At 42.9% G+C, this 14,645-nt stretch overlaps 1 protein-coding gene across 1 annotated transcript in view; it reads left to right on the top strand.

Moving 5' to 3' along the window:
• The window catches only part of LOC133340327 (uncharacterized), a 74,533-nt gene that overhangs the window by 40,671 nt on the left and 19,217 nt on the right, over positions 1–14,645 (top strand). Inside the window, exons 2-3 of the mRNA XM_061548467.1 lie at positions 4,649–4,788; positions 8,322–8,516. Coding sequence (XP_061404451.1) covers positions 4,649–4,788; positions 8,322–8,516 — 335 coding nt within the window. The remainder of the gene's footprint in view (positions 1–4,648; positions 4,789–8,321; positions 8,517–14,645) is intronic.

Below are 14,645 nucleotides of genomic sequence, written 5' to 3'. Positions count from 1 at the left end.
ACTGCAAAACGCACCGTCTACAGTCCACCCACGAGGCCGCCATTCGATGCTGCATACTATTCTGACAAACAAGTATAACCCGTAAAAACAAAGTTTTTCACTCTAAATCCTTTATATGCGTGGCGGCTAGAGTCCTCTCGTCCTCTGGCTTGAGATGGCTGCCACCTATGGGTCAGATGATTGTCTGCCAGTATTAAGCAATTGGTAATTAAATATTTAATTTGTTTTCCCTAAACAGTGTAAAATTTTGGAGAAAAAAATTTCACGAACATTAATTGTCTGGCACAACGAGTCTGTGTGCAAAATGTCAGCTCGATTGGATCACGGGAAGTGGGTTAAAAAACGACCGAAAGATTTGCACGGTCGTAAGCAAGCACGCAAGCACGCAAGCGAACTTAATATAAAGGATTTAAAAAACAAACCATTCCCTCCGACAGCCAACTCACCTGCAATGAGCCCAATCTTGTGACATCTCAGGAGGCGAGCAGGATTAAGCCCGCGTGTTAGAGCATGACTGAGCATCGACCGTGCACCCCGGGGTGTAACGGACGACTTCGCCAGGCGGTGGTCAGTAACGGAAAGTCCAGGATAATCCGCCGGTATGTTACGCTTCGAAACTCGAATTTCTCACTATCAACCTGTACTGACCAGTGTGATGAGGTATGGATGAATGGCCCCCAAGGACCACCAAGGCATGGGGAGCCTCTCATCTTGCCATGGAGTTACAACAGGGACATACACATGCACTCATGTGCATGGCGTACAATTATCAATTGAAGAACAAGCAAAAGAGAGAGTAAGTATTTTTTAAATCCTTTATATTAAGTTCGCATGCTTGCTTGCTTGCTTGCGTGCTTGCGTGCTTGCTTGCTTGCTTACGACCGTGCAAATCTTTCGGTCGTTTTTTAACCCACTTCCCGTGATCCAATCGAGCTGACATTTTCCACACAGACTCGTTGTGCCAGACAATTAATGTTCGTGAAAAAAAAAATTCCCAAAATTTTACACTTTTTAGGCAAAAAAAAAAATATTTTACATATATTCAAAATAACTCATTCTTGGCTTTGGCTGAACGTCACAGTATAAGAGCCCAGAGCGTAACCCCTCCACAGGCCGTGGCGGAGTAGCGCAGTTGGTAGCGCCCTCGCTTCCCATGCCAAAGGTCGCGGGATCGATCCCCGCGTCCTCCACAGGCGAATATATTTTTAAATCCTTTATATTAAGTTCGCTGCCACGCATATAAAGGATTTATAGTGAAAAACTTTGTTTTTTACGGGTTTACTTATTAAATCCTTTATATTAAGTTCGCTTGCTTGCTTGCTTGCGTGCTTGCGTGCTTGCTTGCTTGCTTACGACCGTGCAAACCTTTCGGTCGTTTTTTAACTCACTTCCCGTGATCCAATCGAGCTGACATTTTGCACACAGACTCGTTGTGCGAGACAATTAATGTTCGTGAAAAAAAATTCCAAAATGTTACACTGTTTAGGGAAAACAAATAGAATATTTAATTACCAATTGTTTAATACTGCAGACAATCATCTGACCCATAGGTGGCAGCCATCTCAAGCCAGAGGACGAGAGGACTCTAGCCGCCACGCATATAAAGGATTTAGAGTGAAAAACTTTGTTTTTACGGGTTATACTTATTTTATGTGAATATTGCCAGCCCTTTGCTGGGTTAAGGCCCTCTGCCGGTTCTAACTATGGATCCGAGGCTACAGACTTTGCCCAATTCGCAGCCGCCGCGCTCGTCCCTTGAAGGCAGAGTGCGTCCGTGGCCATTCAAGTGTCAAAGGGAGCTTAATTATGTGACGGTGACACAATTTGGCTGATGTCCACGGGCAAACACACAATGGAATCTGTCAAGCCCGCGGTGCTTATAGATGTTTCAAACGGAAGCATTGCATGCCCCTAATGAGCGCATGAACACAAAGAGAGAGGACCGGCGCACAATGCCCAGTATAATTATCGAGTAACTTACATGTGTACGTGTGTGTGTGTGTATATATATACAGAGCGCTAAGCTGTCTTATAATAGTATCAAGTGCTAAATTTGTGTTTTCCAAGAGCACTCCTACATGCTCTCATCTTTACTTTGAGAGCAAATCAGAGTGCGAGCATTACGACGACGACGATGATGATGACGATGTGAGGAGGTAAAGCTGCAGCCATGCAACTGCTTGCTCACACCGTCGACTTAGGCCACTGACTCACTACACTTGGCAATAGATTTAAATCATTGGGGACTGCCTGGATTCCCACCTCCGAAGAACACCTCCAATTAGCACGGTTGGCTACGTATAGTGCGAAAGAAGTCCAACATGCATACATGGATTCAGACCCAGGATTTGAGCAGTGCCGGTATAAATGCATTCCGTTTTTTTCTCTCCCAAATATAGTTGTACCCTAGGGAAACAAATATCCGTTCCAACCAGCGAACGAAAGTTACCCCTTTCTTATTTGTACCCCTGGTTAGAGTTAGGGGTTAAGGGGGTTATGCACGACATTGATTGAAAAGCAAAAAAAGGCAGGTCCAAGCAGGTGGTATTGAAAAAGCAAAACTACACTGAAAACAAATGAAGGGATTGTGTGAAAAATAAGATTGGAAAGTGGTCTTAAAAGTAAAGGTTTGTATATTCTTGATTCTTTCGGTAAAGTCACGTAGAAGGGAAATAATAATAACAAAAAACATAATAAAATAAAATTCTGTCTTTCCGACAGCTCTGTTCTTCACCTGAGGATGGCTGCTTGTGTTGTGGCCGAAACGTCGCGATCATTTTATTTTCTGATGTTTTATTAAAAATGTTTTATTTATTTATTTCCCTTCTACGTGACTTTACTGAAAGAACCAAGAATATGAATCCCTGCAGTCACGAAAGCTTTAAATCGAAATTTAAGGGGTTTTTAGTTGAAAATGCATGCACGTAGAAGTGTGCGGACAAAGAGCTCTGCTTCAAAAATATGTGAACACAAATATTCAGAAGGCGAACCAATTCCCGAACATTGGATTCTAGATGAAGAAGATATTGGTGGCAGTATTTTGTGACAAACACGAATGAAAAAACTGGTGCTCCTCAATTATTTAAATCAGTAAAACCAAAAAGCAACGGCTACACATCTTTACGGGCATTGTGTACATTACCAGGATTGCACAATACTCCCCTCGATTGAAATTCATGAAATGATTGGAAATGATTTGCTTAATTTCGCGTGGCGCTGCACGTGACCGCATCACCTGCAACATCTGCCTCTGGATTGACACGTTGTCAAAAGCCGTGTGTCGCCTCAAAACGGAATTCAGATCCCAAGAGATGGCAGACTCCCCCAAGTTGGCGAGGTTTTTTTCTTCCCTCCGCACCAACACGGATTCAACTTTCCGTATTCTTTCCCACAATCTCTCTCCTGGAGCCAAGCGCGCCTGCTCAGCATGGAACTCTGAATTTCACGCACGGCTCCACACAATGCAGCACCAGCGAACTCTTCCTCTTTGGCTGCTGCCGTCTGTGTAGTCAAGCGCAGCAGATTTTAATCTCATTTTGCTTTCAGACGGAAAATCCGGCAGTAATTTTATTTTACTTACAGCCCATTCAACATCGTAAACAATTATAATCACTTTAGTAAGTAATCAAGTTTGCTGCCTGCAAGTCATTATCTTTCCGCATACCCTCGATTTTCACATTTATATATATATGTATTATTACAGTAAAGCCCAAGTCTTATGCATTTATTATGTAACCATATATAACTGTGCAATTACATGCTTTGTGCATTAGCTGGATATCACAATCACTGACACTCATGAATATTGCTCATTCGAAAAAATACTATTTGAACGTGTGATTTCATTTGCATCATATTACTATGCATTTGCTTCGGTAATAATAATAAAAACAATTCTAATGAGCAAAGCGTTCTTATAGTTTTTCACAACAATGATGGAAATGGGAAATATATATTTTCATGAAAATGCATTTCAATGCTGGGAATTTTTGGGGGTTTAATCATTTGCCAACATCCCCTGCCAGCTGAAAAACAGCTTCGCCAGCGCGATTCTTTCAGCCGTGCGGCTCGATCAGGCCGCTGTGCGTACCATGCGCGTGTGCTCGGTGGGGCCCGTGTCAAAGGGTCAAGATTTTCAGCCCTGCAATTTCTTGATCACGCCATTGCTGGCGTAAGGAAGGGCCTCGACTAAAAGGAGGCATACAGAATTTGGTCCTACTCTTCCAAGTCGGCCAGACATCGCGGAAAATGGTGGGAGCATAGCCACACTGTAGCCGATCACGCGCGTGGCGTAGTCATTTATGCTGCTAGGATGGACACATGCCCCACTGGGAGATTGAATCGGCGAATTTTGAATTCCAAGTCTAGCGTCCTAACCATCACGACAACATCTGCACGTAAATATCCACGCAAATGCTCTGCGGGTCGACACAATGTCCAAAACGAAGCTGAAAAATAATTAACCTGCGAAGGGTGTTTTCCCCAAATAACAAATTCCACATTTTGACGGCAAACAAAAAACCACAGCGATGACAATCGTTGCGATGCTGACGATGCCGACAACGGCCATGAGTTGGCGGGTTTTAAATCACCATAGCTGTCCCCTTGGCTTTGATTCTGCCCGTCGCGTGCCCCTGCTGCTGATGAGGTGTGGGTGTGAGGAGTGAGGACGGAGAGAGTCACCTGCCTACGTGCACCCCGAATCAGCCGTCACGGAGGCGGCTGAGCGACGAGACGGCCTCTTCACTCGAGACGAGCGGCCCTGCCGCTGCCAACGAGGAGCTGGAGGTGATTCTTTTTCCCCATCAGTGCTCGGTGCCTAATTAATTAATCAGCCATTAAGGTCTTGGAATTTTTTTTATCATATCTTCTAAAACATTTCGTGCTCAGTGTCACACCTTCCGCCGCCACTTGATTCTCGGCGAAGGCTTTCGCAAGAGCAATTTGATTCTAGATTTGAAGCTTTCGTGACTGCAAGGATTCATTTTCCTAGGTTGTTTCGGTAAAGTCACGTAGGTAAAAAATTAAAATTAATAAAAGTAAAATAAAAATAAAATAATAAATCACGACGTTTCGGAGGCAACACAAGCTTCCGTCTGCAGGTGGAACCGTCACAGCACGATTTCTGTATCAAGTGAAACGTCGTGATTTTTATTTTATTTTTTATTTTACTTTGATTAATTTAAATTTTTTACCTACGTGACTTTATACAAAAAAAACTAAGAATAGCAATTTGATTGCAATTTTGCGTCAAATTCTGACATCGTAGTCTCCGTGGAAAGAGCAGTGGAGTTAAGCACACTGTGCCCTGAACCTATTGACCGGAGATCTATTGCCAGCCATAGCTTACATCAGTGGTCAGTGATGTATAAACTAGTCCCGGGCCCACGAATCCATTGCACCAAGGGCCGGAAGGAGGTTTATATCCAGCAGCGGATTGACAAAGAGCTGTACATTGTAGAGTATTCATACCACAGTCTCTTCAGGGTACAACATTGTAAAATGCTGAGTCCGACCATGAGTCGCAATTTTTGTCTACCTTTTCTTCTCCCAGTTCTGATGAAGGGCCTTTTGCCTAAAAGATGATGCTATTATAAATATAGCTTTCCTACAAAGGAAATGTTGGTTAATGACAACTATATTAAGCGTATTATCAACGTGTGTTTCTGCAGAGCCTCAAATGCAATCCCTGAAATTTTAATACAATGACTCAATGTGTATCAGCAGTTTTATTGATGCTGTTGCACAAGCTGGGCAGACAGACAATGATTGTCCTCATGCCCTTTTCTCTTACTCTGACATCCATTCCAGTTCATGCACCTGGGGAAGCCCCATCTATAAGTTGATTCAACCTCGAGGATGAGTGGCAGGTGATGGCCTCCATCAGATCAGCTCAGCGTCAAGTGAGGGAACCGTGGATGTGATCTATTCTTGCAAAGAAATGAGATCTCACATATACACCTGCTCCTTGTCGATAGCCCCACATACACGGAGAAATAGGAGGGCACTCCTCAAAGTTGAGCAGAGGTTCCTTCTGACATTTTTTAATTGTGGAAAGGTCTACTTTTGTAGGCAGTTTCTTCTTATCATGATTAGCCTTAAAGGTTTCGCGTTTCATCGACAGCACATTTTAAAATACCAGCCGATTTGTTTTAAATACCACTTATTACCGGTGTTATAATCAATTAAATGTAATTATTAGAACATTATTAATTTATTTCAATGTTACCGTACTTTTAAGTGTAAAAAATGCGGTGCATAGACCTTGAGCATTGAAATAAGGCATGGATATATTCAGCAAAATGTGGGAAATAATACTGGTGGACATGATAATCTGGTGGTGGCAAGCATGCATATGCAATTGTAATTTAATTACCAATTTTTTTTTAATGGACCAGCATTTGCAATGCATTAGAGGTCAACACTCAGACCCTGTGTTGATACACATCACAATGAATGTGCACTCACACGCATGGTAAAAAAAAACACAAACAGGCAGGCCAGTCCTAACAACAGACCACTAATTAACACTTACACCTGATAAAAAAAAACTACACAGCAATTAATTACATGACTGTTAAACATGATATGCCGTTGAATAAAACAGTGACGCTTACCATTAATAAGTGGCATTCTTAATGTCTGCACCGTATTAGCAATTAAACATTTACAGAGGAAATATTTATATGATCGGACCAGTCAACATTAAATGATCATAATGTTACCGTGATGTTTGGTAAACATGCCTTTACAAACTTTTTAAATTATTATAATTATGCAATGGCAAATGTGAAATGTAAAGATAATAAAGTTATGGAATAAAGATTCATGTCATTTAGCCCATAGAGCTGTCTCCAATCGCAGATCCCAAAGCAGGTTTCATATGACTCAGCGCTTTGGCAGAAAGGTTACAACTACAATATAAGTGGGGCTGTATTCCAGCCCAAATGCCAATTATCCTTCAAGAAGCAAATAAAAATTTCTTCTGAAAAATAAAGTTTAGAATGGCACATCTTCAGCTGAAAATAGCACGTTGACTTTTGTCCAAATGTATAATAAGACAAACAAAAAGATGCTTCGTGAATATGTTGAATATTAAGTGGGAATAATAATATTTGTTTTAAATGATTGGAAATATAAATAATAATTAAATACCTAGAAAGGAATGTGGAAATATGAGAAATATGTAAGATTCATATATATATAAAAAAACACCAAATCACCAATACTATAATTAGTCCTTCAATAGCTAGTTATCTTGCTTTTAGCTAATAGTAAATAATCGAATAAACAATACGATAGAGCAAATGCCACCAAACAATATTTGATATCTTAATTAAGAAATGTATAAGCAATTAACATGATAAGCCAACACACACAAACCACAGGGGCAGTCAACACAAATAAGCCTGAGATATGGATCCAGGGCTGTTTGTATAACCCTGCTGCAGCACACAAGCTCGTGCATGTGTGCACATGCACGTTTATAAGAGTACGTGTGTGTGTGTGTGTGGTGGGGAGCGGTAGTGTAGCGGTTAGCGCGCTGTGCTATGAACCTGGCGACCCGGGTTCGATTACTGCTCACGGCCAACATCGGTGACGATGATCGACTCAGCTTCAAATGAGTACCTGGTGTGGTGCGTGACATCGCCACTGGGGAGACAAAGACGGCCGGGCGTGGTGTTGACCACCCACCCCCTCGTGTTCCGTGCCAGCCTTCATACGTGCTCACTAACAGCACTTGCCCCAACTGTCTGTTAAGGCTATACGGGGGATCTTTGTCTTTGTCGTCTCCAGCATTAAAAAACATCACAGTTAACATCAGTGATGAGCATATAAACCGGGTGTAAGCCTCATCTATGTCAACAAAGCATTACATGACTACCTGGCGCAGTGTGTAAATATCAGCACTGGGGAGACAAAGGCAGCCCGGGCCTATTGTTGGCCACAAACCCGCTCGTGTGTTGTGCTCAGTCACAGCACCCTCCCCAACAGTCTGTTAAAGGATATACGGGTGTGTATGTGTGTGTGTATGTGAATGGGGAGCGGTAGTGTAGCGGTTACTGCGCTGCGCTATGAACCTGGCGACCCGGGTTCGATTATCTGAACCGGTTCTGGGCCTCCCCTAGGTCGACTCAGCCTGAAATGAGTACCTGGTGCGGTGTGTAAACATCGCAACTGGGGAGACAAAGGCGGTCGGGCGTGGTGCTTGCCACCCACCCCCTCGTTCGTGTACCGTTCCGGCCTTCATAGGTGCTCGCTAACAGCACTTGCCCCTACAGGCTATACGGGGGATCTTTATCTTTGTGTGTCCTCTCCAGCGAGCCTGGCTTGTGGATGAAAGCAACATCGTGAGGTCACGCGCTGCCAACTCCTTTGGGTCACCCAACGGAATGGGGTTCGCGCTGCGTGCGCGCATGCACAACCGCGTGGCACGGGAGCACGCCGGCCACTGGCCTCCTGCCACCATCGCCACCGCTGCCACCACCGCTTCACGTCTGTGCCACAGCACCCTGGTGAGACCGTTAGTTGTTGGATTTCCAATTCACTCTTTTAGTTGCACGAGTTTGGAACATTGATGGATGTATATATCTTCTTGGTTCTTTCGGTAAAGTCACGTAGAATGGAAATAATAAAATTATAAAAATAAAACATAATAAAATTATTCTCACGACGTTTCGGCCACAACGCAAGCAGCCGTCCTCAGGTGGAGAACAGGTCTGTCGAGAAGACAGAGTCTCTGTCTATTTTATTATTGCCATTCTACGTGACTTTACCGAAAGAACCAAGAAGATGAATCCCTGCAGTCACGAAAGCTTTAAATCGAAATTGGATATATATATTTCGATATCCTCCATAAGTGCTTATTCGACTGGTAATAGGGTAAAACAATCCAGTGTGTGCTTTCTCTTTGGTGAATAAATGTACGTAGGATGTGGTGGATATGTGTTTTAAGTCATGTCACGGATTCCATCCAATTAAAGATAGTTATAATTAGGACGCTACCGTAAATACAATGTGTATATCATAGCACATGATGCCAGCTTTGGCTATTAAAGAGACATAATTTTGTGTTTGGAAAACGGTAAGTAATGAAACTTACTTGAAAAATATCAGAGCAGATTTGATTCGAAAAAGTAATTTCTCCTACTTCTTAATGCAAATGAAGTGACTGCCACAGAAGATAGACAAAGTCACATATATCGGGTGAAAGTAAAAATGCACCCCTATCTTACATAACAAAAAAATCTTAAATTTCGATTTAAAGTTTTCGTGACTGCAGGGATTCATCTTCTTGGTTCTTTCGGTAAAGTCACGTAGAAGGGAAATAATAAAATAATAAAAATAAAACATAATAAAATACAATGCTCACGACGTTTCGGCCACAACGCAAGCAGCCGTCCTCAGGTGAAGAACAGGGCTGTCGGAAAGCCATTCGGACGCTATCTTTCCAACAGCCCTGTTCTTCACCTGAGGATGGCTGCTTGCGTTGTGGCCGAAACGTCGTGAGAATTGTATTTTATTATTATTTTATTACTTCCCTTCTAAGTGACTTTACCGAAAGAACCAAGAAGAAAAAAATCATACATATGGACACTTATAATTCGACAACGATTCTATGAGAGTCTTGCGAGTGGTACTGAGCTGGTTGTGAATATTCCACATTGTCATGTAATAGCCATGACATCCATATCATCCAGCAGTGGATTGACCATGGCCGATAATGACAATCAGTGTTGAATGATGTGTGGTGCTTATTTTCTCATCCACCACCACGAGGAACACTGCAGCTGTGGACGCCGATGCAGGGCAGTGGTGACCGTAGCCACAATTTAAACTCACAACCTAATAATCATTCTATGCCCAGCTGCCCTATGAACTGCGCTTTATCCCAGTCCTGTGCGTGTAGACTGCATACATGCATGCATGCGTACGTACAGATGAACAATTGTACATGTATATACATTCAATCTACCAATACGCGATGCCGTTTTGGAAGCTTTCCAAGCTGAACAGCTTCTGGGAGGTCAGTGATAAGACAATACAATGGTTCCCGGCCATATAAATTTTCCAGCCACCAGATTATAAAAAAAAATTAACCCGTAAAAACAAAGTTTTTCACTTTAAATCCTTTATATGCGTGGCGGCTAGAGTCCTCTCGTCCTCTGGCTTGAGATGGCTGCCACCTATGGGTCAGATGATTATCTGCCACCATTAAGCAATTGGTAAATAAATATTTATTTATTTTTCCCTAAACAGTGTAACATTTTGGAAAAAAATTTTCACAAAAATTAATTGTCACGCACAACGAGTCTGTGTGCAAAATGTCAGCTCGATTGGATCACGGGAAGTGGGTTAAAAAACGCCCGAAAGATTTGCACGGTCGTAAGCAAGCAAGTGAACTTAATATAAAGGATTAAAAAAGGCCTTCGCAGGCAAACCCCGGTTGTATTTCATTGAATTCTCCACGAAAGCCGAAATCGTTCCGCCGACCAAAATTTCTCGCACACGCCCCGCAACTGTGGACACGAACAAAAAGAATGCAGCACCCACACAACGCGTCGCTCTCCCCACACACACACACACGAGCAAGCACTGCGATAAAGCCGGCAACACTTTTCAATTACACTACCCGCTATTTTACACACCCAGAGAAATTGCTGCAACCGTGAACTAGATGGATAGGGGTGATGGCTCTCGAACTCAACTTGCGGTTGTTATCCTATTGGATTCACAGTGATCCCTCGTTTATCGCGGTTAGTGGGGACCGGAACCCCTCGTGATAGGTGAAAATCCGCGAAGTAGGATTGGCCCCCTAGGAATTTCCGTATATGTGTGTGTGGGTACCAGAATGTTTAAAATATGTATATTTATACTTTATATATATTACTTAAATCTATTTAATTATAAAACCTTAATATTATACATTCACTCTCTCTCTCATACGATACGTATATGTATATTTATACTTTATATATATTTTACTTAAATCTATTTAATTATAAAACCTTAATATTATACATTCACTCTCTCTCTCTCTCATACGATACGTATTATGGTGTTCTCCACTCACCAATGACAGTAGTATCTTGAGACTTGACTCCAGTAATGACGACGACGATGACGACAATGACGATGACAATGACGACGATGACAGACCTGTGCAGTTCGATGAATGTGATGATGAATGATGATGATGATGGTGGTGTTACTGCACAGGTATAATGAGGCCTTTAAATCAGTTCGAAAAATCCGCGATGCTCTGAGACCGCGAAACTTGAACCACGAAGTGGCAAGGGATTACTGTACTCCTTTTAATAGCTATAGTGCTGTCCTAGTTGTCGTTGTCCCAATTAAATTGTGATACTTAAATAACGCCTACCACATTTCTGCTCCATATAATTACTACTCAGGTACGCGCGGATGCAATATCGTAAATAATTTACAGCATATCTTGCACACAGCTAAATTTCTGCATACGACATAACTTGAATATATTTTCATCGTTATATAGCGGGATGGGTTTTTTTTTTAAAACCAAATCAGTTTAAAGCTGTCAGCTATAGGTAGAATGCGTGCCTAAAAGTGAAGTAAAAATGTTACGTATAATTTGGTGCTATTATGTAGAAATTTTTTTACGTGATTATTACTTGCTATTGACAATGTACTAGGCTTGCCTAACGTTTTTCCACTCTCATCCGTATCGCTCGTTTATGTGGCGCTTCTATAGTGGGGTCCCAACCATCCCCGCACATCCGATTAGCACGGCTGGCGACTCACGGCTGGCGAAACAAGTTACAAGAGTTTTTCTAAATTTGAAGCTTTCGTGACTGCAAGGATTCATATTCTTAGGTTTTTTCGGTAAAGTCACGTAGGTAAAAAATTAAAATTAATAAAAGTAAAATAAAAATAAAATAAAAATCACGACGTTTCGGAGGCAACACAGAAGACGGAAGCTTGTGTTGCCTCCGAAACGTCGTGATTTTAATTTTATTTTTATTTTACTTTTATTAATTTTAATTTTTTACCTACTTGACGTTACCGAAAAAACCTAAGAACAAGAGTTTTTGTTTAGCCCCACCTCCTAACTTCCCCTCCCCCCTTTCCCCCTTAGGGATGGATGGAGATAGTGCGTAAACACTTTAAACGTGAATTGTGAAGCATTACATTAAAACAATTATGTTGCTCGTTTGATAGCCATGAAAGTTATCATATTTAAGTTCTCTCAATAGAACAAATAAAGGGACGTTTGTGTGTGTGTGTGAAACAGCCCTGTCTACTTAGAGCACTTCAAGGCAACACTTTGTTACACTTTCAAGGTCACGGGCAGTGTTTATACAATCCCGGCAAGGGGAACACACTTAAAGTATCCTTGTTCCTGATTAAAATACAGCGGCGCGTTTGCAGAACGGAAGGTTAAAGGCGTTTGGAAGGCAGGCCGTACGGCCACCTGTTTTATGAGTTAATCGGCAACTCCGAGGGCCGATCGTTATTTATTTGTCAACTTATTAAATTATTTTGTGACGTTCACACACAGCAGGGGCTGCCATTCAAGGAGGGCGTCCCAAGCGCTCTAACCTGGATCTGTCCGCGAGCTGATTAAGGCCGTTAATTACACATGGGAAGAGGAAAAAAAACTGCTCACGTAACGTCGATTGTACCGATATGGGCAAGGGGCGCACATTAAACTGACGAACCCTCCCCTCTTATTATTTTTTTTGCCCATCTCCTTTTTGCGCCAAAGCATCCTCATGAAGGGTCCTGTCACGTGTATTGTTTAATCTTGGCACGGTATAATTGTCATCACACCGGACTTGCATGGAGCGCCACGGGTGCGAGATGTTAACTGCCTCGCATGGTCTACGGGAGGTCGTGGGTTCGATCCTGACCTTGACGCCTGCTTTATATTTCGGAGTTTGGATGTTCTCCCCGTGGTCGCGTGGATTTTTCTCCGGGTCCTCCGGTTTCCCCCCCCCCCATCCACCTCCCCCCACATTTACAATCCACACGCGTTTATAGTAATTGGCCGCTATTCATTTTTGGACACGATGAGCCACTTCGTTGAGCTATCATTTGTGGTAGACAGGTCGCTCCTGAAAAGGGGCTACATAGCCAAGTGCACCTTACCTGGTAAAATAAAAATCAAAAGTTTAGTTTAGCGCGCAATCCAAAGGTTACCGGTTCGTCACGACCCCCCACCCCCCAGTAGGGCAGTCGAAACAACGCACAAGTTTCTCGAATCTCCTCGGCCTCTGTCCACCCAGCAGTATGGATGGGTACACGACCACTGGCAGAGCCAGTGAGGGGGGGGGGGTACGTGCCCCCCCAATGATCCGAACGAAATCCCTAATTTCGATCGGATCATTCGGGTTTATTAGTAATAAATCGGCATTTTGTGACCCCCACTGCCACTGTGTAGCATATTATTACGTGCCAGGGACTCTATGAGATGATAGGACAATAGTCTGAGTCCATAATTGGTAATAAGTAACGGAAAAGCAGTTATAAGTGACTCACAGAATTGTGCGCAGTTGCGTATACAGTCCACACGACTTCCCTGAAGGCATTCACCTTCAGCGAGCGCGATGCCGATCACACAACGCGGTTCGAATTCGACCCTCGATCGGTGGCTGCGCCATCGCCGCACACGCGTCGAATAAAAAGCAAGGGACAAGTCCTCTCTCTGTCTATTTAAGGCCACCCCACAGAGACGATCACCCCTCTCTGTTACCTGTGTTGCTCTCTCTATGTATCTTGGTGATATCTGTCTACTAATATGTCTGTCTATAGTTTTCTGGTGAGATTTTATGTCGCTATTTCATTATACCTCATGATGATTGCTTGTGTTGCAATCGAAACGTCGTATGCTATTATTTAATTTAATTTATTATTTTATCATTAGACGTGACTTAACCGAAAGAACCAAATAATAAGTCCTTACTTGCTAACAACTCCTCTATCATTTGGGTTGCCCTCCCCTACCTGAAAATCCTGGCTCCGCTAACACGACGCTTAGTCTGACGGCAGGCCACGATGCATTACCCCACCCCCTCCACCCCTCTCCTGAGTGTAGATCGACATTTTTATGTAACGCCATGAAGACATTCCATCTCGAACACAGCCGGTTTTTAGTAAAAAAAAGAAGCAACCCCTACCTGGCCGGTCCACCATTAAGGAGGGAGAAGAGCTGAGGCAGCACCGGGAGTGATTTGATGATTTTATTGGCGCTCAGTTGGGGCCGCGACTGATGGAGGGACCCCCTACCACCACCTGGTCCACGGCCAGGAAACGATTGCGACTTCAGCGAATTGAGTGTGCCCGTGTGTGTGTGGGTGCGCGCCCTGCAGGGCCTTACTATCCAGAGGGATTCGGTTTTTTTTTGCCGGCGGGCAAGACCTGTCCTGCGGTGTTACTTTCGTAAGAGAGACGAGAGCCAAAGATTAAAGAGCAAAGCGAATTAAAAAAAAAGCTGTGAATCTGATAAAAGTAAAAAAAAAATATGCAAGTGACCACAAGGGGCTTAGCACAACCCTGGGCTCGACTGAACTTAGCACCAGCAGGAAATACAATGTTCATTACATTGAGTTATCAATTAAGCACTTGCACAAAAGGCTCTTCCATTGTATTTGATGTCAAGTGCTTAT

The sequence above is a fragment of the Lethenteron reissneri genome, chromosome 9 (genome assembly GCF_015708825.2).
Source record: "Lethenteron reissneri isolate LAM-NWPU_2019-01 chromosome 9, ASM1570882v1, whole genome shotgun sequence".
Lineage (NCBI taxonomy): Eukaryota > Metazoa > Chordata > Hyperoartia > Petromyzontiformes > Petromyzontidae > Lethenteron > Lethenteron reissneri.
This window is presented reverse-complemented; position numbering and strand designations above follow the sequence as displayed.